We start from the raw sequence: 25,502 nt of genomic DNA, 5'->3' as shown, positions 1-25,502 counted from the left end.
ACAAAAGTTATTATGCAGCAGATTACTGCAGTTCATCTTCCGTTAATGCGCGAGCCACAGCCAGGTGAGTACCGGAACAGATTCCTACTTGCCAAAAGTTTTGCCATATTTTGATTTTATAAATAAATGCAAAAGCACATGAGTGAACTTAACTAATATCTTTACATTTGTCTGCATTTTGTAATCAAAATCATATTTTGATGGAGAGTTTTACTTCAGAAGAACATGGAGTGAGCAATACAATCATTGCAGGCATTCAGCATGAGTGAAAACAATACAAACCAGTGACACAATCATTTGTCACACAGTCATTGGTGCAGATGAATGAAGAATAGAACATATTTAAGGCTGCAGGGAAATTGTAACACTCATAAAACATTTACAAAGATGTGTCGGATGAGTAAAACAAGATAGACAAAGACAAGAAACAGTGAATGAACTTTAAATCAACAAAAGAGAAATGCTAAATTTTCTTTGTAAGCCAATTATTCATACCTCTGTAGCAGTATCCTCAGGAGTACTTCATTGTTACTGAACAGTAGATCAAACTAACACTAAGATCAGGATTGACTTGAAACATTTCAGTGTGATTAAATTTAAACTTCCCTGAGCATTGAATAAAAGCCATTCTATCCAAAATTCACTGAGTCACAGTAAAAATGACTCCAAACATTGCTACAATTTAATAAACCTGATGACTAATTTGCTTCAAAGTGTTTCAACACCATGTTTTCGATGTGAGGGGCATGAAAAAAAACAAAACAACCTCTGAAATCAAACGTAATGTACCATAGACTGATTGTCACATTGTTTAACAAAAATAGTAATTATCACTGGTAATGAAGGTAGTTGAGTAGTAACACACATTTTCACATTCCAGAAATAAATATACACATAAACAGTTACCCGGTTCATGTCACAGAGTATTCAAAGACGGTAGAAACCTAATAGGAGCATGAAACAAAAATGCTGCAATACAAACGTGAATGACAGTGAATCATTTTTCAATGTTACACTGACAGAGATGAGAATACATTACATGTCAAATGCAATTTAGTTTGTCCACCAGACGGCTTCAAGTAGGGTCGTCATTAAACACTCTTGAGTGTCAACAAGCACTTTCTAGCTTCAAAAATCTAATTGAACCCAAACACACATTATTTTTATTAAAATGATTCAAATCCAAGTGAGGTGACTTCAAAGCTGAATATTCTTTAGTACTGGTTATGCATATACTGTTTTTTACAGTGACCACAAGTATTCTATTAGATTATATAGCCTGTTATAAAATATTATTGTCATCATTTATAAGACTACGATTCTTTCCACTCATAAGCACAAGTAGTATGATACTGACAACAAGCATCAATCAGTTGTTACTGACCGCACTTGGACCTGTAACAGCTTTAAAATGTACCACAATATTGAACTAAAATAGATTTCCACCTGTCTAAAATAAAAAGAATACAGAATGCGTCATAGCTAAACAGATCCGACATGAAACTAGACCCATTACAACTGATTACAAGTGAATTTAGTGTGCAGACATACAATCTGGGGAAAACCAAAGCCACGTCAGTAAGAAGGTTATTGTGGGTGTGTGTTCAGCTGCATTAAGATTCAAGTTGTTCCCCTGTTGAAATACAGTCACAGCTTACTATTGATTCAAAAATGTTTCCCTTCACTATCCAAATCAAAAACCCCAGCGGGCAAAATGATACCAAATATATTCTCCACCTTTCTGCCCAAAATTAAACACAAAACATGGTACATTCTGAATGCTGCTCTGAAGACACAGATGAGCATACACAACCCAAGACATTAGATGAACTCAGCTACAGTACTGTACTACTTTAGTACGGTACACTATAGTACAGTACACTCAACTCAGCCCTTCTGCAAAAGATCCAACATCTTTAAATGTAGGGAACTATAACTCAACCCCTTTTTTACTCTGGCACTGCAATAGGACACATACAGTACTTACACTGACTGATGTCCAGGCTGAGGACCATGATAAGTTGATTGTATCATGCAAATTTGGTAGTATCATACCAAAATGAATGTGACCTCACTACGTATCTCTGTTATTGAATAAGGGGGAAACCCTGATGTGGGTGTCAAGATGGAATAACAGTGTCAGACTAAAAATGAACTATTAGGATATGGTTTGCCAAACATTGCTATGCAAATTGACAAAATAATGTGGCAGGTACACAACTAAACCAAAATCTAAAAAATATATCATCTGTTATTACCTTAACGTTCATCACCCATTTACATTATATTAAGTTCTTTTGAAAGCACATTTAAATCGAGAGACAGTCAATGTTACATGACCAAAGAGATTATAAACACGCCATGTAGGGCTGCAAATACTGTAACAGTCCATTGATCCAGGGCAGTAGAGTGACTGCAGAATAGTCTCATATACACGGAGCTCTGTGAATGCCCATGTGATGTTCATGGGATCTCATGTTCACAGGTTTGAGATCATATCCAGCAGGTCTCCTGGAAATCGCCAAAGAGACGATTTTTTTAAAAAAGGGAACGACCTGGCAGCTACTGTGTGCCAGGTTACCCAAGAGACATCATGTGACTTCTGGAGTATCTGAAATACTGTCGATCCATCCAACACTCCAAATACACTCTAGTTTGATTCAGAAGTTGCGTTTGTCTTGATCTGAAGACCTCACGTCTATCTCTTGTAGTGGCTGGGTGCGTCTGCGAACATGTATTTCAGTCTATAGGCTTCAGCCAAGAGAAGACCCACTTCCTCATTGCCCCAGTGGATTGTGGGTAGGTTCTGCAGTAGCATGAGAAGGCCCTGGAGAACAATAGAAGAGAATATCATCTCTGGACATGAACACAACCTGATATGGGAGGACCAATCTTAACCATGGAAAGTTATTATTTTCTAAAAGCTCGCTCTGTGCCACAGACGCCGGTGCAGGTTACGCAATATATCTTCAATCAATGAGGCTCTTATTACCAACCTCTGGCGCTCAAATCAATATTCTCACTGTAGCCATGCAGGAGCTGGATTAAGTGAGATTATTTTGTGTTGGTAACTAAAATGTCATTCCTACCTGAAAATCGATCATGGAGAGAATTTCTTTGCGCCACTCCAAGAGAAAAGCAGCGCAGACGTACAGGTGGAAGTGAGAGAAGCCCTCAGCTTCAGCCTGTTGAAAACACAAAGGTCCCTTTTGGAAAACAGCTGATTCCAAAGTCATAACCAAAGACGAGCTTTAGAGGGATTTAACATTCTTGCGTCACTTGACCTCGGTCGAACAACAACAAACCTTATCTACGGCAATCTACAAATATATATCATGGAGTTTACTGGAGTTATACTATAATGTGTAGCTGATTGTGTTCATCCCTCAAAAAGGCTGTGATTAACATATGGGAACAAAATGATAAAGCAGATGAAGATGATGTAACACTGTGGTCTACCTGATAAGTGTCCCAGAGACGGATCGTACAACGAAGCGGCAACTCCCTCATGAGCAGATTGTTCATCCACCGGAAAGCAAACTGCAAGTACTCCACTTCATACTTTTTGAAATGTTTATGGATGTCCTCTGGAAAGAGAGAGAGAGAGAGAGAGAGAGAGACACACACACACACACACACCCAATGTAAGAAGCAATTTTAGCTCACACTTGAACCATCTGTAACACACAACTACTGTATCGCCCCCTAAATGTTGATTGTGGCTTTTCCATAGATATCGGTGCATAGAACAGAGAACCTGAAACACTTCATGCTCTTCACAATGCAGGTGATGCAATGGAATTCAACGTACCGTCTATTCTGCTGACCAGCTCCTCCAAAGCTTTCACTTTGTTCTGAATTCCAGGCTGAGCAAAGGTGTAATTGTCCTGAAAGAATATCAAAGTCAGGAAACATGCATTCATACTTTGCAAATCCATTTCTGTCTATTCACTTGTGTTGACGTGTATCCAGACCTGTATTCCATCCAGCAGCTTGCTCATGCACCAGAAGCTGTCAGCCTCAATGTTTCTCTGGGTTTCCATAGGCAGAGCCGCCATCTCAAAGTTCTCTACATCCTCCGCTAGAAGAACAGGTGACACCGATTGTAACTGCGAGCTTTATCACCGCTATCTTTCTGAGTGCTTCCTCAAAGGTTGAGGAAATACATATAAGGTCATACTGCATAACAAAACATTACAACACGGGTACAGAAAGAAGATCATTAAGAAAACAGAAAATGGGCTGATATGATCCATTAAGTTGACTGAAGTGAATGTGTCAGGATGTTCTCACGTGTAACTTACTGACAAACTCGGAGAGGAAGACCACGAAGAAAGGTGTGACGAGGTCGTTGATCCCCTGCACGTAGCCGCTGGCTGGGTGACGGATCGCCCAGATGAACAGGATACGCTCAAACACCTGAGGACACACAGCAGCAAATATTACAACACAAACACCATCAATGCTGTTATTTATGATAGTTCAGAGTTTATCCAGTAGTTTATTTGAATGAATTAGCTTGCATTGACTAAAATGATTAATATTGGAATAATGAGATTTACTTTAAAAGAAATCATCACAACTTTTCACTACATCTTGACACCTGAGGTAGATTTCTGGGTTTTGCAAAAAGCCACAAAATCACATTTGAGAAAGAGGAAACCACTATGTTAGAGGAAGAGGCCGTGCTCAGAGAAGTTCTTATTTTGATGTGGAATATCTCTATTGTGTAGCAACCCGATGCAGGTTCCTCCTTGTTGAATTTGCTTTGCACAGTAAAGTATCATTCATTCATTCAGAATCATTCATGGTCTGCACAGCAAAGTTTGTTAGGAGTGAGAAGGAACAGAAATGCGTATCAATCAATTCCATCAAGCAACAAAAAAACTGTTCTTCATCCCTTTGAGACAACAAAAGCATGATCGCACAGTGAGGAATGCCTGAGACGATTCAACTGATTGATTTACTCAGGGTTATAAAACGACACCAACATGTTCTTGTGTTGAACTAATCTGAGACATCTGAACTGCTTGTAATTCCAAAGCCAATCAGAAGCTCCCGTCTCACCTCCTGTACTGTGGGCTGCTGGAACAGGGGGATCAGAGGGTTGGTCCTGGGAATGTCAATGTGGATCTAAAAAGAAGGAAGAAATGCTCCTGGTTAGTGTGATGTTCCTCAGAATAATCTAATCATGTGTAAGGGTGGACTAAAGGGAGGTTATTCCCAGGGATAGATCTGAGGCTGACCTGTCTGTAGGTGTCTTTAAAGTGCTCGTCTGTCCTGGAGTGGTAATACTGCTCTATGAAGCCAAAGTATTCGTCTCTCTTCCTTTTCAGCACCAGCTCTCTGCGCTCTCTGTTGCCTGGCAGGTAGCCCTGAGAGGATCAGGAGAGGACACAATAAGGAAGAGAAAGTTCCACTGTGGAGCAACCTTTCTGATTATGGGAGCAGCTTCACAGAAACAGAGCACAGGGCGGCCAATTGAGATAAGAGGCAGGAGAGAAGATAAGGTTGCCCTGTGAGGATGAGGTTTTTGATGTTTTGTGAGCATTGGTTAGACTGAAACAGGAAGAGGAGCTTGGTTTGCTTAATGGGCTCTGAGACATCAAGGGCTGTGAAAGCAGCCACAGATTCAGAGCACGTGATACGGTTAAACCTGAGGTCACAGGGACTTACACACAGAAGTCTCCATGTGATCGGCCGGACCTCTCTTGGTATTCCTGACCAGCTGTGCTTCCGGAGCTCGTCTGCAGAGAACAGCACATAGTGAGACAGGAAACGTGCATTATCTCATTATCTACACTGTAAACCCTGCAGCAGAGATCCGCACACTGATATAAGCGACACATTCACCCGACTGTAAACCGCTAACTCTTATCTGCATGCAGATAGTCTGAGTTCAATGTTGACGCCATGGTGACAGTAAGAAAACAGCTGATAAAGCCTTAGCTGCTGTACCTAAGTCAGTGTTGGGACTGGTTAGCAGCTGTTTGAATTTGTCTAGCCGGCTCTTCTCCCTCACAGTCATTGGCAGCGCCCCGGACACGTTCTGGTCGGAGATGCGGGCCACCAGTGGAATGATGGGACGCACTGGGAGAGATTGTTGCTTCTGCAGCGTGGAACGAACTGTATCATAACAAAACAAAACAGATGGTAGTTACTGTGGATATTGAGGTCCTATAGTACAGATACTGCGGTTCATATCAGCCACATACCTGGGGATTGGTTGAGGTGAACCTCGCTACTGGACTTGACTACCCGGCCGTTTACAAGATTGCACTCCATCTCCTCCTCCACCTCCTCTACTTCAGGGAGGCTTTGACCTTCTATCTTGAGAGGATCCAGTCCGTGTTCCATCTCGCTTTCTGTCTCACCAGCCTGATCTTGTTGCTGTGGTGAGGACTGTGGACAAGGAGAGAAGTGTTCAGTGTCTCCTCTTTCATTTCAGAACCACACATGACATCATGAATGGGGATGTCCTGAGCTGAGCCACAGAACTTGGATTTGGGAACACAGCCAATTTGTAAAAGAAAAGATAATTAAAACATTTAAAAAAACAAAAATGTTTGCTATCCACCTGCTGATGTGTGGAGGTGGAGTGCACGCCTGACAGGAGCGATGAGCCGTAAGTCGAGGTTGCAAGGAAGTCCTCATCCTCCTCATCGTCAATGTCCCAGGCATCATTGGTGCTGCGGGCAAACTCATGGAAACTAGAAGCCTTCTTAGGCTTGACGTTGTTAAACTTCGGCTTTGCGTTGTCTTTGGGATACCTGCAGACGGAGAGTGAGGGACAGGAAAAGAGAAATGGACGGTTTAAGTGAGTAGGGACCTCATTGATGATCCAACTTTGATACTTATCACAGAGAATGATGGAAAATAGAATGATTTCAATTTGTAGGCAGGCATCATAAACAACAGAACAAAACAAACTCTCAAAAATAAACAACATGGGCTCTAATAGTTGCAGGAAAACAATAAGGCAAACAGAAACAGATCAACTCCACTGTCATCACTGCATGACACTGGGCTCAGAGCCACGGCCGCACATTCACACACTCAAAGCACAGAATGCTCTACGGCACAAAGATCACAAACAGCAGATAAAAGAAATAAAACAAATCAAATGCAAACAAGCGGATGACTTCATGCTGACCGGCTCACTTGAGCACTTACGTGCGTCGCAACCGCGGGTCAAGAGGTGGATGTTGTGCTCCATAAACGGGCTGTACACTGCAGAAGATGATATTTGAAATACTGTCACCTTCCAGTCTTTACCCGACACATATTGTAACAGTCAAAGGTTTGGCTTTATACATACATCAGCTGGTATTCAAAATGAAAGCTGACAGAACCTTTTCTTTGTCTGTGCCGCCCCAGCAGAGGAAGTGCAATAGCTGGATATTAAACTTTAGACTGAGAGGGAGATCAGTGTGAACCCAGAGTTATTACAGCCCCCAAAACTGAGCCACACACCCAGCCGTCCCCTGACAGATCCTCCCCTCCCTCACATTGATACACCTCTTCTTCTTTTGGACGATGATTAGCGTGTATTGAATAGAAACATAGAGCAGCTTGCACAGTTCCAGCCCTGTCCACCACCCTGTGGAGTGCAGTCTGCTCAGCCTCTATTCAGTGTTAAAACAGACACAGAAAGGAGTCGCAGGCTAAGATGTACACATGATGGACTGACATGTGCAACTATGTTACCGTCCCCATCCCTCTCCCATCTACACTCTGTTTACTGGAATAGTAATGGATACAGTAGTACTGCACAGGTACGACTGTATCAGTATCCTCCAGAGTCAAATTCTCAGTTGGAGTTGTGTAGCATGGAACACAAAGTGAACACACACCTCTGTGCCTGTAGAGGGGAGAGGGATGAGTGTGGATACACCGTTAACAAATAATATGACTGTTAAACCTGTTTTATATTTCTCAGAAGTTGTAACAAAGGGTAGCGTTTTGGAGAAAGAAAAGCTTGAGGGGAAACTGATAACTGTTCTTTCCCTGATAAGCACTACGTTTACTGATTGGGGACAAACAGGCGCTTTACAAATTAGTATTTTCCTTGGTTGGAACATAATTATTGCTGACTGTCGCCCTGACAGAGATCTGACTGATTATAAGTACACCTGGAATGCGTGGCTGGTGTGAGATTATCCAGACGCAACAAATAACAAGTAGAATTGTGGATTCTATAAAGCTTTGGCCTGTAATGAATCAGCCTGGAGCTAAAAGATGTCAAGCTAATTCACTCATTTGCATGAACAAACTGACAGTGAGCCGGGTGGCAGAGAGCAGCTCTCTATCTGGAAACGACAGAGTCTGCTGTTTACCAGCCTTAGACTTGTTTTATCAGTAGCAGTTCAAGGACAGGCAGCAGGACTAGCTGCTTGCTTTCCTGTGCAAACATATGTTTGTCTTTCCAGCCTTCCACCCACCAGCTTGCCAGAGATCAGTCTGTGTGTACGTGTGTGTGTGTGTGTGTGTGTGTGTGTGTGTGACAAACATGAACACCACCCTCTCCTTAGAGATCGTCTCTTCTCAGATTTCCCCTCACACAGACCAGCTCTTCCTCCCTACACACTCTCTGCCAGTTGTGCAGAGCCGGGGCAGTGAGCTCAGAGGATCCTGATCGAGATAATCTCTCTCAAACATACACAGGGCTGAAATATATAAACACACACACACACACACTATATCAAAGCACCTGACAATTATTTTTCTCTTGCTGTTCGGGCAAATTAAGCCACAAACCATCCTAAGTATTCAGGTTAATGACAATAAAAGCAGGCGGGTCCAGGAGCAGATGTGGCTACTTGGTGCTCATTACAGCCCATTAACATGATGTCTATGGAGCAAGCTGCACAGGATGAGACTCGCCTAGGCTCTTAGGCTATGATTTAGGAAGTAATGGTCCATACATCTCCTCCCTCCCTTATCAGGAGGATAATACCATTTTAGGTATTGCAACATGGACTCTACGTAACTATGTGGAACAATTAGGCCTTCCCCTATAAGCAACAAACACATGACGGTCAGATCAACAAACAAGCTGTTAGGCATCTTAGGAACAATTTGATATGTCATTCAATCACATTTCTAGCTTTCATTAAACATCTTCTCTCATTATGAATCAACCCAGACAGGGAAACATTATATTTGTAAAGGTATTATAAGGAAATGCTGTATGCTTACTCACTATTTTCACAAACACTGAGGAAGCATATGGCAGCATCAAGTGAGGACTGACAGCTGACACTCCAGAAACAGAATATGAGTGTGTGTGTGTACACTAGTGTGTGTGTCTGTACGTTTCTTTTTTAGCTGGAGGCAACCACATACTGTAAATACACACTCAAACTATTAAATATACCAACACCCGTGTGATGACAGCACACAGACGATGTGTTTATAAACATTTGCAGAGCTGTTTCTAAGTACTGTTTCTGATAAACCTACTAGCGATGATCTTGAGTTTGTACTCCAGCGTTAATGTCAGAATACACTATCTACAGATGAAAGCTTTCATTATGACATTTGTAGGTTATTCCATATTTAAATGACTGACAGGTCCGTTGCCGTTGAGCCTCGTTAGCACACACAGAGTTAACTAACCCACCTTCCGGGAACCTTTGCGTTTCTCCTCCAAAAATTGATCCTGTTCTCGGTGGCCATGCTCGGTAACACAAATCCCCTCACACCGACACCGAGAGCGGCATAACACACAAATGAACCATCTGGGTATCGTTTCCGCGTTTCACCGGCAACCGTTCGGCTCCTTCTGGTTGAACTCTTCGTGTGTTTTACAGCCGGAGGGGGGCACAGTGTTATTTAGCTTTCACATACGATGATCTGTGATACGGAGCGGTGCACGTCGCCATCTTGGAATGTACCGACCGGCCGCGCGTGATTGGCCGCCGGGGCGAACAGGTGCAGAGGAAGTGACCAATCAGAGAGGCCGGTACAAACTGCCAGCGACGCTCCCGATAAACACAAACAAAGAGCTCTCAGATAGAAACTTTGATGCTTTGAACCCAGAGTATCATGGAGACCACTGACAAGAAATACAAGTTTACATTCACTTCTTACTTTTGCCTCAATTAAAATACTGTCCCAAGAGGTAAGTTTTTGTGGAGATAACTTATTAGTAATCAATAAAAAGAAGTGTCTATGAAACTAACTTCTGTAATTGAGTGGAAACTATTTTAATCTCTTTTTCCATCGTAATAATGCGGGTTTGATGCATCTTGTGCAGTGTTGTAACTCTTTGAACCTCATGAACGTCCACAGAAGTTCATTTTTAATGTCTTAGAATTGACTCAACTGGACTCCTGAGTTTTTAGAGTGTACATTTAAATTGATACATGTGATTTTGAGTGAGTAATTATTGTTTTGTGTGATGTCTTTTACTGCTATTATCTTGGATCTACTGTATTCTCTTTTGTCGCCTAAACAAAATTTTTAAACTTTATGTTGCTATAGTTAATTTGTTTTTCATAGTTGATAGTTAATAAGAGACACAGTTGGATATGGATAAATTTGTATTATCTATTAAGGCCTCCATGTTCTAAATATCTAAATGTGTTGTATTTAAGTTATAAGAAATACTTTCTGGCAAATAAATAATAATATGAAGTCATTATAGCATTTTTAAATCACAGAGCTAATAATAATCTTATTAAGTCTCTAAACTAGAGGCATGGCCATAAAGACATTTAAACACAGCAGTGACATTGCTGGACAAACACTGCTAACACTTTTGTTCTATGTTTTGAGATATATTAACGCCAACCTTATCATATTAAAGTTCGAAAATCTTTAGTAGCGTCTACACGTGTCTACAATCAAACATCTGGAAACACACAAATCAAGGTACTTCCTCTGCACTTGGCCCAATAATAGCATCTTATTTGATTTAATGCTGAATAATGCTTCCCCTTTTTCCTCAGATGCACCTACAGCCTGTGTCCACATGGGGGCAGGCATTTCCTGCTGCTGCAACACTTTGCAACACAACTGAAGCCCAGTCAAAGTGAAACCAGTCGAACCACCTCGTATTTACTGTAAATGTTTTGAAAAGTGAGTTTTTCTTTAATGTTGCTCATTACATAACAACAACAGGTAGTTAACAAGACTGAAGGCATCCAGCCAACTTTGACTGAATGATAGTATACACATGCACGCCAACAGCTCAGTGTGGTTGAAGTTGAAAAAATTGTGTTATTTGCCTCAGTAAATTTGATTCTACATTTCTTCTTTGGTTCAAGTGACTTTATGCGAATGCCCTCTTTTTGTCCTATTCAAATTCAGGCAAATTCACTTTTTGGAAACACGACTTAGTTTCCTTTTACATGCCAGCCTGTATTTGAATTGCAGCTGCTCTCCTTTGTCTGTTTGTTTAGGGAAATCACTGCAACTCCCCACCTGTCTCCAACTCTACCAACTTCCAACGAACTTCAACTGATGAACTCCAGGTGAGACATGACATATGTGTTTTCCCGCTGTCTTTCTTCTAATCCTTATATATTTTAGATAATCACTAACAAATGATGTCATATCAACGTTGAACTATTTTGTGGAATTGGAATTTTGCCTTAAGCAGGTCTGGATTTTCTTCTTTGAAGTTTGGCTCGTTTTGGTATGGACAACTTGTCAGCATAAACATTGTTGTGAATGGAGCAGACTGAGAGGAGATACTGATACAGTCACAAGGCAGCACAATAAGACCTGTGTGTGGGACTATCGGAGCTGCCTCGGGCACAGCAGCTTGTGTCACTGTGTCTTACTTTGATCCCTTTCTTGCTGGAGCAACGCAGTTATTTAATGAATTTCTTTCAAATGGGGAATGTTTATTCTCAATGGAGGGCTCAAACAAAGTGTTGTTTTGAATGCTGATCCAACCTAATACCCTGATTGTATCAGATAAAAGAGTGTTATGGTCTTGTTTTCAGCGCTTTGTTACATGCGTTATAATGTCTTTCAAATTCTTGTGTTTGGCTGTGGCACATGTTCAGAAGGGTTTAAGCCCCCTAGCCATATTTTGGAGTGTGACCCCCTTGTTTTGCTCTCCCCCTCACCCCTGAAAGGATAGCATTGTGACTTTTTCTCTCCCTGAATGCTCAAGTAGCAACAAAACCACCCCAACAGCATTCTTAAAGAAAAGAGGAACTTTTTTTTTTTTACCGTCCTGTCATCGTGTTTGGAGTGATGTGTCAGAGTTTTGTAAAACTTTAGAAAACAAGGAGGGGAATGAGTTATGTTACAAAATGTTTGAAGAGACGTCGTAGTTAACTTTTTGAGGAGTTCTTAAAAGACTTGAGTGAGTGATCTTATCCAAACGTTTTGTCAGACAAGGTAAGTTCTGTTCCTTTATAATAATAATGATAATAATAATAGTAACTTGGATTGATATGCACCTTTCAAGAAACCCAAGGACGCTTAACAGTGTTTATGTTATTTATGTTACATTCAACAAGGCTGTGAATCATGTACATGTTTGATGTAAAGTAAAACCAGAGAAGACAAATGTTTTGTTTGTGTGCAGAAAAGAAAAGGAACCCAATTTTCCCCTCACAGTTATGAAATATGAGTCTATTTGTCAAAAGAAGTGGATCTACTGTGGTGGAAAAAACTTTTCCTGCTAAGTTTGTGATTGCCCTCTCCTCAGGCACATGGTGATGTGTAGGTGTAGACAAATTCTACATCTCAAGGTCAACAAGTCAATAACAGCTGTGCTCACATGCTCCGACTGTGACCAGATCATGAGGGATTGTGAATTCTTTGAGAAAGGTAAGACTGATTCCTTACTGTGTACAATGTGTGTGTGTGTATGTGAGAGAGTGTGTGTGTGTGTGTGTGTGTGTGCGTGCGTGTGTGTGTGTGTGTGTGTTTGTGTGTGTGTGTGTGTATGTGTGTGTGTGTGTTTCTGTGTCTGTGTGCTGCTTGCTACAGAGTGTTTACGTGCTTTGCAAGTGTGACTCATTGCCCATTACACATGATACACGGCTGAGTGTTTTTCCTCCCTAAGCTTTTATCTATTGTATGCTGTAGCTCTACAAGTACAGACTTAGATCTGTGTGTCATGTGACTCCTCTCACAAGTCAAACACTATGAAGCTGTCATGAATGTACACTAATTATACTGCAGTTACTTATAGTTCTAATGTGACATTCGCATGGTGCGCTTACTGTCTGACTACTATTCTAGTCGTACTCACGGTCGTCACAGTAGTCAAGCATCATCGGCTACCACTGGTCAGACTCAGCTCAGATGAGTTCACACATGGCTGATGACCTTCTGGCTATCGAACTGTTGACCCCGGGTCAGATAGAGGTCACTGTTTAACACCCCGCTGCCTGCTTATGGCACATTAATCCTCAGATAGTATTCTGTAACATGGCATATAAATCTGTGCAGTTAAAGAAGGAGGCACTCTCTTCTTCTCTGGAAAGTGTAGTTAATTTACTCTCTATGCATTTGTCGTAAGCAAATCCAGATGTATTGTGTACTCCTGTGGAAGTGAGTCAGGCTGTTTTAACACATGTATGTATGTTTACTTTGTGTGAATATATGTGTTTATGTGTCCTGTGGGGAGAGAGAGAGAGAGGCTGTAGCATGTAGCATGTTGTGATGTGCACTTATCGTAAAACAGCCCTTTGGAGAAAGTGTGACTGTTTACTGCTCCTCTGCTTTTAGTAAATTTCCATCGTTACCTCTATGTCGTTATCACCCTACTTATTATGCATTCACAAACTACGCAGACACACACATGCCTGCACACACACACAAGAGCATGCATAACCAAGAAACCCGCCCCCCCTGCACTCATTCCCATTGACACACTCGGTTTAGCTTTGCACGATTGTGTGAGCTTCAATGTGGCTAAATGTGTACGAGTGTGTTTGTGTGTGTGTGTGTGTGTGTGTGTGTGTGTGTGTGTGTGTGTGTGTGTGTGTGTGTGTGTGTGTGTGCCCAGTAGACTGAGTTATGAGCGTGAATAGAGTGAATGGTATTTGACCATGTGCATTGTGTTTTATGAGATGAGCAGGCTTTAATGACTCTGTCACCAGTAAATGGGCTCTGATTTGTAGCACAGCTGTCGCTCCACACTCTGATCAACTCAGGCCTTCTGGAGATACACACACGCGCGCGCACACACACACAAGCACCCTTTGCAAATATTCAGTGTACATCACACACACCTAAACATCCGTATTAAACCATACACGCTCATTCTGGAGATGGTGTAGATTGGAATTCTGGCACAAACAGTGTCATTAACTTGTGTTGTCGATACAAAAAGTAATTGCAATCTCAGGTCTAATCAGAGAGAAATTACAGCTGTGAAGATGCGGGCAGCAGTCAGACGTTGGATCTCATATCCAATCAATGCACCTATTCCTCCGAGATACCTCTGATCTATACAAGTTATTGGTTAGGTGGATTTGATCCAGGTCTTCCTGTGGGCATGGAGCAGATTGAGTTATGTTATGCATTAACACCAGGTGCAGATAGAACAGAGAAAGTTTGCGGGGGGGAGCAGGAGAATGTGGTGAGACTGTAGCCTGCTCTTTCATAACACAACCAACCATTCAAGCCATATGTTACCAAGCATCCGTGCAGCCTAAGTGTCCTTTGGCAGTGCATAGAGGGCACCGCTCTCTCTCTCTTTCTACTTTGCCGTTGCAAATTTAAACAGTTTTAATAAACTCTCTCAACAATCAGACATTTGGCGTGTTTCCCTTTATATTTCTGGATTAGGATGTGGTTCAGGTTCAGGTTTAGTGAACAGGGAGGGATAAAACCTAACGATCGCCTGGCTTCTGAATCCCATTTATAAATGAATGGCTGACACTCTCCACGTCTCAAAGGAGTTTTCACCTCACAATAATGATATCTATAATGGATAACATGAGGGAATTTACTGTTTATACTTGAACCTGCACTCCATCTGATTTCCTGTCGATAGTTAGAATATCACACAAACAAACGTCTTCTGAAACTGTCCTGATGAAGCAGCTTTGATATTTTTCTCTTGCTTTGAATTTACTTTTGTATCTATTACTCATTATTTTAATTAATGTTGGTTGCCTGTTTGATGTATGACCTTGGAACTTCTCCACCTCAGTGATTTTTAATTTTTGAGATTTAATTGCAAAGCACTTTGTTTATTAATTTTATCTCAAAGGATTAAAAGAAAAATCTATTTATTATATCTATTTATTATTTTTTATTGGATTTCTAGTTAGCGGCCTGCTCAGTGATGGATTGAGTGTTGTTATTATAACCTCTCACCAGCAGATGTCACTGTTGCAAAGTATTTCCTGAGTGTTTTGAGAGTGTTTCAGGCTTTTGCTTCATGCCAGTCATCGCTCTCGTCTTCATTTCACAACATCAACTTACACACACTCTGATGTTTGGATTGATCTTCCATCTCTTCAGGCTGCAGCCTCGGAGCTTGGAGGCGGTATAACAGGCTGTGCCCTTTTGATTCCAGGCAAATGTCAGTGCACCTTTATGATAGTGTGTATGAGCTGTGTGTGTGTGTGACAGACCTGTGAAATGATTTTAATCCTATAGGTCCCTGTGTCTCTTCTCTTGCCCATTCCTCTCTGTTCATTTAAATGTGCACTGCAGCAGCGATTCCACTCATGTACGCTGCACCTTGTTGACTTTAGCCTCATTAGAAGGCCAAATGAATATGACGAGTTGTGACATTAGGCTACAGCTGGAACAAATGGGCCAGGCGCTCACTATCCAGCTTGGCCAATTTCTCTCTCTCACACACACACACACAATACACGTCCATGTGCACACATTTTTCGGGGAAGGGCTGCTGGGGTTGATGGGTTTGCAACAATATTGGAAATGTAGATGGGCCTGTGTTTTGAATTGGATTGCACGCTTTGATGCAGAGACAGATTGTAAACTGTGATTTTATTAAATCCTTCATTAGGATTCATCAGTGAGATTGGATCAGAAAAAGGTCACTGTGCAGATGCGCCCCCCACCTCCTCTGCTTCCTCTCTCCTCCAGCCCCCCTTACATATGCCCTCCTCCCCTTCCTCTCTTGTTTACCCCTCTTTCTCTCTCTGCTCTCTTGATCTCTCTCTTCCCTCACTAGCCCTAGCCCGAAACAAATTTGCTATGAAAATGGGGAAAAATTATCATCACGGGCTTGGTAGAGAAAAACAAGGTGAAAGTGACATTACTCCCCTCAGCCTGAACCCCCCCTGCCCCCCCTCCTCCTCCTCACAGCCATCTAGGCTGGCGCCAGTGGGACGCCTGTGCCACAAATCATTTGTATACTCTCATTTCTGCAAGCGGCCCGCGATGTTGCTTACTGCTTAGCGAGCAGATGACTTTCAGAAAGAAGAGTGAATTGGGAGGGAGGGATGAAGAGATGGGGCGATGAGGAGAGAGGAGCAGGGGGAGGAGTAGGAGGAGGAGGGGGGGTGTGGCAATTTGCCGGCGAGCGAGGACGTCTGTGGGAGTTGGATCTGAAATTGAGAGGGAAATTGTGTGTGCCATATGTCAAGTTCTGCAAAGGAGGTTTTCATTGTGTACCTTTATTGTGTGTACGTGTATATGTAAGTGTGTGTGTTTGCTGTTTCAGAATGAAGCTTCTGGGTTGTTTATTGAATCACCTTAGCCATTGTCTGCATTCCCCACTATTATCATTGAAAGAGCTGCTGCCCCCCCTTAACAACAAGGAAATGGGAAATGTGGCGCACATATTGTCTGTAGCTTGTTTGGTCATCGCTGTCTCTCTAGCCACTCACACACACACACACACACACACACACCCTTCCCCCACTGCCCAGTGTGAGACATCATGATTCTTCTGGTACACTGAATACATTCTCCATGCAGTCTGAGCATTGGCCCATGCAAGCATACATGTGACATTACAAGGAAAGAGTGTTATTTCAACTCCTCCACACACACACACACACACACACACAAGCAAATAAACACATACATACATTCTTGCTTCCTGTGGTTCGTAAAAGCACCATCCATAAACATACCTATAAATGCATCCATACATATACAGCTCAAATTCATGCGCATACAAACAGTGTGGCTGCACCTTCATCTCCATTCACTCTAACACACGCACACACACACACACATCGCACACAACAAATAAACATGCGGAAACACATGCATCACCTTTTTGCATACTCAAACTCTTCCCCATCTCTTTCATCCCAGCCGACTCCCACTCAACCACCTACTTGCTCACACACACACACGCACATGCACCCACACACACACACAGATACGTTCAAGTAAAGTAAAAATAGAGCAGAGACAGGTTGGCACAGTGACCTGCGGAGGAACCTGCACACTTTGCTTGTGAGTTCCACTGGGCCTGGTGCTTTCAGGAAAAGCATGCAGTATTCATGGCTAAGTCACGGGATCTCACAGGCAGGATGGTGGAAATTGCAAACACGGTGGGAGTAAGATGCAAACTGCTCAGCGGGGCACCAATAGTGTTATACAATATACACTGGCTCTGCTGTGTGTGTTTTTGTGTTGTGTTTGCTACTAGGTGCTGTGAAATGGAGGTAATTCCTTTTCCAAAGTGTAAACCGTTTTTGAGGTGTCCTGGGATTGGGACATATTTTGTGTGTTGCTGTGAGTTTTTACACATGCGGATATGAGTTTTTTATGCAAGTGTGTGTGTGTGTGCATGTGTTTGTACGTGTCCTCTTCATGCTTCAGTGCCTGCTTGGAGAAATAGGTCCATTCCTCATTATTACCCTAAAGGCTGTCTGAGTCTAGACTGACGAGGGAAAGAGAGAGAGAGAGAGGGAGAGGGGAGAGAGAGAGAGAGAGGGGTCCTTGTGACCCACATTTATCAGACCCCAGCCCCGCAGGGTCTCCAGGGAACTCTGGCGGAGTCACACCCCCAGTATGGTTCACGGTGGCAGGCCTTGACTCTGAGGTACGCAGCCTCTGAACCCTGGAGCATCCATCCTGTCCTGGGAGGCTGCAGCTACTGTATCAATGCTGCCTGTTTGTACCGTCACCACAACACTCACAGGAGGCTGTAACTGAGATTATGAGATTAGAGAGTGACAGTGTTGGGAAGTAACAGATTACAGGCATTAGGACTTCAGTAATATAAACAAATAAAATAGAAATCCTGTACCTGTAGTTTGTGATTGTTAAAGCATTTTAATCTCATCAGAGATATTTAAAACATTTTTTTAAAGTTTTATTATTATGTATTTACTGTTTATATTATATCTATTATTTATGTAAAATGTATTATTTTTATTTAATTTTTATGTATGCAGAATGTATTATTATTATTTATTATTATTATTATTATTATTTTTATTTTATTTACATTTGTAATTTATATATTTATGTAATATATTCATCATATTCTGTGGAGCAGTAACACCAATATGAAACATTTAACCTGGCACTGAACTTAGACATTCCAGCTATAAAAGTGCTGAAATATCAAAAGTAAAAGTACACAAAATAGAGAGAATAGAGAATAGATGACTGAACATGTAGTACGCGTGCATAGTAACTAGTAACTGCAGCCATCAGATAAATCCCAACGAAACAACAAACAAAACAAAAAGTAGCTACTACATCTACAACTACAACTACAACTATATCAGAATTCTACCAATGTACTTTCCACGACTGCATTGTGTTAACAGGGAAGACCTTATGTTTTCTATTTTGTGCTTTAATTCTTAGATAACATGTTCAGTACCACATGTTTATTTTCATTACATGCAATTTCTTGAAATCTCTTTGTAATGCTTCTCATTCTTTGTGTTGCCTGTAGATGTTGCTGTACCTCCTAATATCCACTAGGAGTCACATAGGTCAACTGGGAGTGAATGGAATGAATATATGAATAAGTCACTTTGTGGGTTTAATGTGCTTTGCATCTTAAAATGAAGAATATCTGTGAGTGAGATGAAGATGAATTGAAGATAAGATTTTGGGACTTTCTGGCTTTCATTGGATATGAACACAGGAAAGGTTTTTGGGGCCTGGGAGTGATAACACGTTTCCTAAAGTGAACATGCTGTAATAAAATACAAGGAACAAAAAAACTCCAACTAACAGCCCAGTAATAAAGGGAAGAGCCTGCCATGCTGACTCCACTGAGGCCCATAGCTTTTAAGACTCAGTCAGCAAAACACAAAAACTTTACTTCAACAAACAAAAAAGCTCTAAAGCATAATGAGAACAATAACGAGCCTTCATATAAATGCAGTTTTATAACAGGGACTTCACTGTTGTCTTTTAAAGATGAGAGATAATGGGTATTTTTGCAGAGGCATTGTTCCACAGAGTCTTCCCCTGCCTTTATGAAAGGCTGTTTCCTAGGAGAAGTATTCTTTTCAAACTTGCACAAAGTTACACTGATTCCAAAGTGACTACAGACAAAGTTTGTTTTTCCCCCTCATTATGAATGTGAGACATATCACCCACGAGCACGCTGCGTTTTAACTGCAGCTTTGTACGAGCTCAGGTGTCACACAAAGTTGTCTTGTGTTGCAACAGAGCACCACTTGTGACAAACTGCAAACTTTCTGTCTTTTCAACCAAGTTAGAGAATAAGGACTTTGATACTTTGATACTGTGGTGTGGCATTTCCCCTTTCTCAGTCCAGGTGGGCGCCATTGAGAGGCAAATGTCTTCTTGGAGGGAGTAGGTTTGGGGTTGTAAGTCATGAACGGGACGGCTTTGAAACACACTTGCTGCTGACTGAGTGAGTTTTGTAGACACTGAGCTCCTTTGCGGTTGCGTTCTTCACCCCCTCATGAATAATTCTGCAGCGCCTGCTTGTCACAGCCGTTGTTGTTGTTGTTGTTGTCGGCAGTGGTGTCACTCCTGTCTGAGAGAGACGGAGGAGACAGAGGAGTCTTTACACTTCAGTCTCCTCTGCACTTCCTCTTTCATTCACAACGCGAGGAAGCGGAGCTGTGTGTTTGTCTGTGTGTGTGTGAGAGAGAGAGAGAGAGAGAGGGAGAGATGGAGAGAAATCATGTCTGCCTGTCTGAACTCTGGCATAATGGCCTGCTTGTGCTCCGGTAATGGTGTGAAAGAAGGAGGAAGAAGCGGTGGTGGGAGGAGCGAGGGTGGTGAAGGTCTCAAGTGAAGAAGACCTTATCTCCTGCTCGTCTCTGTGTGTACAGTACATGCATTCATCATTTCAATTTCACAACTGGCTCATATTTCATTCTCCTTTTCTCTCCCTTTCTCTGTTTTGCTCTTCTAAGTGTGAATGTTGTGGATGTTGTGCACAAGTAATGTACGAATTCTGCTAAGCTAATGTTCTGAACTGATTTTGACAAAACCTGTAATGGACTCTAGTTTGATCTGGATTCAGGGGCAGATCCAGCAATTTCTGACATGATTTCTTAAGATTGGGATTTTTTTCAGCCCCTTCAAAAGAAATACAAACAAAAATGTGAAAAATGTTTCTTATGACAAGTACTCCTCTTCATCTTTTTCTTCTTATACTTCTTCTTCCTTTTCTCTCTCTAGCCCAGTTTATTATATATTGTATATTATTATATATTAATATATTCAACAAGGTCAATAGTCCAGGCTTGCCCGGCCTTGGGAGAGGAGTGCAGCATCATAAGTGCCCTTTAACTCCACTCATGAAAGACAAACTCTTGTTTCATGTTATGCATTCAGTAGGCTATGTTGTTTCAACATTATGACCTACTGAGGTTTCACAGTTGCATCACAAGTCTCCTAGCAACCGTGCCCTCCACCGTGTTAGAGGACCGGCCAGAAAATGCCTCTTCATTAAGCCGCTGTAATGCAGTGTTTTCTGCTGTTTTTTGCTCTTGTTTACCTTCATCTGCAGCGTACCAACAGCGTGATCCACTGTTTCCTTTACGTGTCAGTAGATAAGAAGAATAGCTCCAACATCACAGAGGAGGCCCCGTTGAGAGCACACACACACATAGAATGCAGGGAATAAAAACACTTAAACAATTATCTCAGCATTCTTACGCTGAGGCTCATTATAGTTTTTAAAAAAAAGTTACATTTTAGTGACTGTGTTCTCCTGTCAGGCAGTGCAGCTTCACGCCTGACTGCAGACTGGGGGATCCCCTCACACACCCCTACCAACACACAAACACACCCACATACACCAGTGACTACACCGCCCTGATAAAGTGAACACAGTGCAGGACAAAGCAAAATAGAGAGAGAGAGGGAGGGAAATGAAAGGGGGGGTGATGAAAGGTGTGTATATGAGCGTGTATGTGTGTGTGTGTGTAGTGGGGGGTGAGCCTCCATTTGCATGTAAATGGCCAAACGCACCAGTCCTCAGCAGTGGAGATGACAAAGAGCATTCTGGGATTGCCTGGGCTTGTTTGTCATCCGTCGGCGCAGATGAGAGGAGAGGAGAGGAGAGGAGAGGAGAGGAGAGGAGAGGTGGACATAACAAGAGAGAGATAGAGAGAGAGAGAGAGGGAGAGAGAGAGAGAGGCTCTGAACTCACTTTCATTTTACTCTTGGCCCTATTTTGTCACCTCTCTCCTTTTTTTCCTCTTTCATCCTCTGCCTTGCTCCTTGTTTGGGCTTCTACATCTTATCTTCATCTCTCTCTCTCTCTCTCTCTCTCTCTCTCTCTCTCTCTCGCCTCATAACTCAAAGCGTCCCATCTTTCCTTGACCCTTTGTTTCATCACTTCATTTTTCTTCCCTCTGCTTGACTCTTGTTAGTCTCCCTGCCTCCCTGCCTCCCTGCCTCCCTGCCCCCCTCCCTCCCTCACTCACTCAGTCCGTGTCTTCCCACCAATCCACCCCCCCTCCCCCCTTCCCCCTCTGAGTCTCTGTGTCTCCATACTTTTCTCTCCATCCTATTTCCCATAACTCTGTTTTACACCACCCTCCCCTTTTCTTTCTGTCTCTTCTTCGATTTCCCTGGTGGACTCTTACAGTAAACTGCCTGCGTAATTTAAATGCAGTGCCTTCCTTTTCAAATGGATGGCGTGGAGGACAGGAGAGGGATAGGAGGAAAAGGGGAAAGGGGAGGGAAGCAATGAATCCCATTATCACATATATCTAAAAGGCTTAGTGCATAGGCCTCAATAAGCCCAGTCTCTCAACTAGGACCCAGCATGTTGTGTTGCTGTATGGAAGTGTGTGTGTGCATCTGAAGATCTTATTCATCCATTCAGGTTTTGAATCGAGTGAATAATAAGAACTTTTTTTAATAATTTAGACATTGTGTTTGCACTCGATCCATGTTGCCATTTAAGGATTTGTGTGTGTGTGTGTGTGTTTGTGCGTCAGGTAGAGCTAGAAATGCTTCCATCCACGTGTGATGCTCTCATTATAACTCATTATGTTTACATGTAGACTGTGCTGTGTAGATTTATGTCTGTAACAAAGGTGAAATGTGAATTTATCCATATAGATGGATGAAGTTAATTGGATTCCCCCATTCCCTCAATTTCCACGCTGGGGCTTTACATGCTTGTTTAAATTGACTTGCAATAGCATAATTTAGGTGTTCCACACACAGAACACCAGCATTAATTTATGGTGATTTAAATCTGATTATGGCGTTCTTATTATATCTCCAAAAAAAATCATTTATTGCCCCAATCAGATTCAAATCCAAGTTTTAATGGGCATATAATAACACAGATACCTGACATGGTCTTCCTGTCTTCACACAGCCTCTCTCTCGCACACACATACACACTTACAGCAGGATGCGTCACAGATTCACTAATGCGCCTCCTCCTGTCCGAAAAATCAAGTTTTGTTGTTACCAGCAGACCGCAGCATAATACAGTATTTCTCCTCCTAGACTTGAAGACATTATTAATGGACTGCCTGTCCAAATGCATGTGTGTGTGAGTGTGTGTGTGTATGCTGGAATCAACAACCATCTTTCAATATTGATCTGGATTCCCTATCTTGCCTCTTTGCATCTGTTCCTCTCTGCCTGTGTTCTCTCTGCTCTTAAAGGCTGTCCGTCAATAATACACATATGGCAAATGAAGCGGAGTTTTACTGTAAATAACTCCGCTTCATTTCTCTGAAGTGCATTAGCTTTTACACCGAGTTAGACCTGTCTCCTGTTAGTAGATTACTTCACTCTAGTTGTGTTATCACTGCATTGTATTGGAGCAGAATCATTCATATTTCTTTCTCAAAACATGTTTTTCTCCCTTAAGGATTAATTAGCCTGGTTGCAACTGCAGGGCCAAACAAGCATAGCCAGGGTTTACTCATTATTAATGCCACTCACTTTCCCCCAGAAAAACAATAGTTTCTGTCTTTGCCGTATCTTCTCGCCTACAGAGATGATTTATCAGTTGGTTTATCAGGAATATCAAATGAGCAAACATTCCTTTTCTTCTGTTTGTTAAGATATACAGTAAACATTGGTACAATATTTACCTACATTAGAGAGTCATCTACAAATTCACTTGGCTCAAGGTTGTCTAGACGATGCGTTTAAGGCCCCAGAGACCCGCAGACATTAATCCCGATATAATAGCTCATTGAAGAGTTCCCACTCTCAGGCAGGTGCTTAGAAAGTGTCTGGATCCACCTTGTAAACCTGACTGAAGTGGCTTTTTGCCAAATTAAATTTTTTAGGATTATTTATATTTAATCCATTAAAGCTATCAACGTCCATCCTCGCCGTGGCAACATAAATTCAACTTTAAAAGTGTGGTACTTAAAAATGCTTCCTGATGGCATCGCTGCATGGACATATTGACAAACGGCATGGGTTAACTTCATTCTCCTCATGTGGTATGAGTGAGCCCAAGTTTCTGTAAGTGTGTGTGTGTCTGTGTGTGTGTGTGTGTGGGTGTCTGTGTGTGTCTTTAACTTTACCTCAGACTGGTTTGTGTAGGCCACAGTTGCCCCCAAAGTGCCATATGGTCCGGGCCCTAATCTGAGCCCCGTCCTGCTGATTGCACCAAGATTGACTCCTGTAATTAGATCCGCCGGTCACTGTGAGTGAAAAAGGGGCCGGACTATGTTTTAGTCAAATGCACATTTAGAACAGTTGGGAGAGATTTGTTCGGGGGAAACATTTTCAATCCTCAAATCAAATTAGGTTTTCTCTCAGATTGACTCTTCACTTGTGGATAAATGATAAATTGATAAATGATCCCCATTGTTCTGCCTCAACTGCTCTGTGGCACTAAACCTCTCCTCTCATGTCATGACCGTAGAGTGATCTCTTCCTGCCCTCCAGCCATCTTTTCATTGTATCTCCAACTTGATTGTTCCTCCATCTTTACAGCCTCTGCAGTGAATAGATCCAGTTATAGTTGTACTCCAGGGACCTCTTCTCTTTCTGTGCTTCAAACTCCGTCTGCATCTAGATTCTTTCAAGGTAAAGCTCAACTCTCTCACTCTTTCTACATCAATTTATCCTCTCTCACTCATTCTCTCTATCATTTTTCTTTTTGCAACCCCCACATGTTTCAGTTCCCAGTATTTCTTCCGGTGGCAAAGTGCTTTTCTAATTACTCCTAACCTTATTGTTGTAAACTTTAGCCACAGCCTGTCTGAGGGGGGTCTGTTGTCCCTGTATGGAGTGGCTTTCAGGAGCCGTAATGGCTTTTACATCTGTGTGTGTGCCAGTACTGCAGATTGATCAGATTGTGCACGCACGCACACACACACACACACACACACACACACACACACACACACACACACACACACGTACACACACACACGTACACACACACACACACACACACACACACACACACACACACACACATGGATTTGGCAGAGGCTGCACTCCCCCTGCGTAGGGAATAAGGGGAAGTAGGTGGATGTTGTATTGAATGAAGGGGATGGAGAGGTGAGGTAAGGCTGGGGTGTCAGCACTTATCTCCTTTGCCGTGTCCCCCAAGGGTGGGTGAGAAGGGTGAGGGTGACGCTCGATCTGTGTGTGTGTGTGTGTGTGTGTGTTTGGGGGTATGATATGTTGCTGTCCATGTCAAAAGTCACTTCACCCTGGGGGGTTTCCCCGGAGCAATCCTGTGCGTCCTTCTGGAAGTTTTGTGTGTGCGCTGGTGCGTGTGTTTGTTCATTGTTTGAAGTCAACCCTTAGATTCTCTCTGCGTTTGAGAGATAACAACCCCCGGGCAATAAAACCGCAACAAGAAGAAGAAACAACTACACCAAAAAAAAAACACCACAACAACAAACTTAGCTTCTCATTTTTCAGGACCGGCCACAACAAGAGCAGATCCTCAGAGAGTTGTGGGCTTTGCCACTTGTCTTTATTGTGTTTTAGGGCTGTGTGAGCGTCCCTCTCTCTATCTCTGGGGTTTTGTCCAGAAAGACATCGCTGACTCTCTAATACAATCAGCAGAACCACAGCTGCACCACCATGATGGCTAATTGCATCATGGAGTCAGTGATAAAGTCTGGAGTGGCCTGCTGTTCCTTTCTGGGAACACGGGGCACTTTTTGTGGCCTTTTAGTTTTTTCTTTCTT

At 42.3% G+C, this 25,502-nt stretch overlaps 2 protein-coding genes across 4 annotated transcripts in view; one reads left to right on the top strand and one right to left on the bottom strand.

Moving 5' to 3' along the window:
- Positions 1-625: 625 nt before the first annotated feature.
- Positions 626-9,895, bottom strand: tbc1d22b (TBC1 domain family, member 22B). 2 transcript variants are annotated; one of them, XM_076166842.1, is made up of 14 exons: positions 9,623-9,895; positions 7,174-7,230; positions 6,578-6,770; positions 6,216-6,402; positions 5,959-6,126; positions 5,677-5,747; positions 5,247-5,375; positions 5,068-5,133; positions 4,305-4,419; positions 3,975-4,081; positions 3,812-3,887; positions 3,460-3,587; positions 3,090-3,185; positions 626-2,827 (listed from the first exon to the last, which is right to left on the bottom strand). In XM_076166842.1, the coding sequence occupies exons 1-14, from the start codon at positions 9,676-9,678 to the stop codon at positions 2,699-2,701; spliced, it is 1,578 nt and encodes a 525-aa protein (XP_076022957.1). In that variant the 5' UTR covers positions 9,679-9,895; the 3' UTR covers positions 626-2,698. The 2 variants fall into 2 exon arrangements, with proteins under 2 accessions (XP_076022957.1, XP_076022956.1); XM_076166841.1 differs by lacking the exon at positions 7,174-7,230.
- Positions 9,896-10,968: 1,073 nt separating this feature from the next.
- Positions 10,969-25,502, top strand: part of myt1b (myelin transcription factor 1b) — a 73,479-nt gene continuing 58,945 nt past the window's right edge. For both annotated transcript variants that reach the window (XM_076167165.1, XM_076167164.1), the window contains exons 1-3: positions 10,969-11,082; positions 11,406-11,477; positions 12,671-12,792. In XM_076167165.1, coding sequence (XP_076023280.1) covers positions 11,467-11,477; positions 12,671-12,792 — 133 coding nt within the window. In that variant the 5' untranslated portion in view covers positions 10,969-11,082; positions 11,406-11,466. The remainder of the gene's footprint in view (positions 11,083-11,405; positions 11,478-12,670; positions 12,793-25,502) is intronic.

This window comes from Genypterus blacodes, unplaced genomic scaffold (assembly GCF_046128005.1).
Source record: "Genypterus blacodes isolate CSIRO-AG114 ecotype Tasmania unplaced genomic scaffold, CSIRO-AGI_Gbla_v1 ptg000156l_1, whole genome shotgun sequence".
Classification (NCBI taxonomy): domain Eukaryota; kingdom Metazoa; phylum Chordata; class Actinopteri; order Ophidiiformes; family Ophidiidae; genus Genypterus; species Genypterus blacodes.
The sequence above is the reverse complement of the archived record's forward strand: the minus strand, read 5'-3'. Positions and strand labels throughout refer to the sequence as shown.

Excerpts from the sequence above, each read along its gene's own strand:
- tbc1d22b (XM_076166842.1), bottom strand. The coding sequence starts at position 9,678 with ATGGCCACCGAGAACAGGATCAATTTTTGGAGGAGAAACGCAAAGGTT. Across the intron at positions 7,231-9,622 it reads AACGCAAAGGTTCCCGGAAG|TGTACAGCCCGTTTATGGAG; the intron begins GTGGGTTAGTTA and ends CATCTTCTGCAG. Across the intron at positions 6,127-6,215 it reads TCACCTCAACCAATCCCCAG|TTCGTTCCACGCTGCAGAAG; the intron begins GTATGTGGCTGA and ends GTTATGATACAG.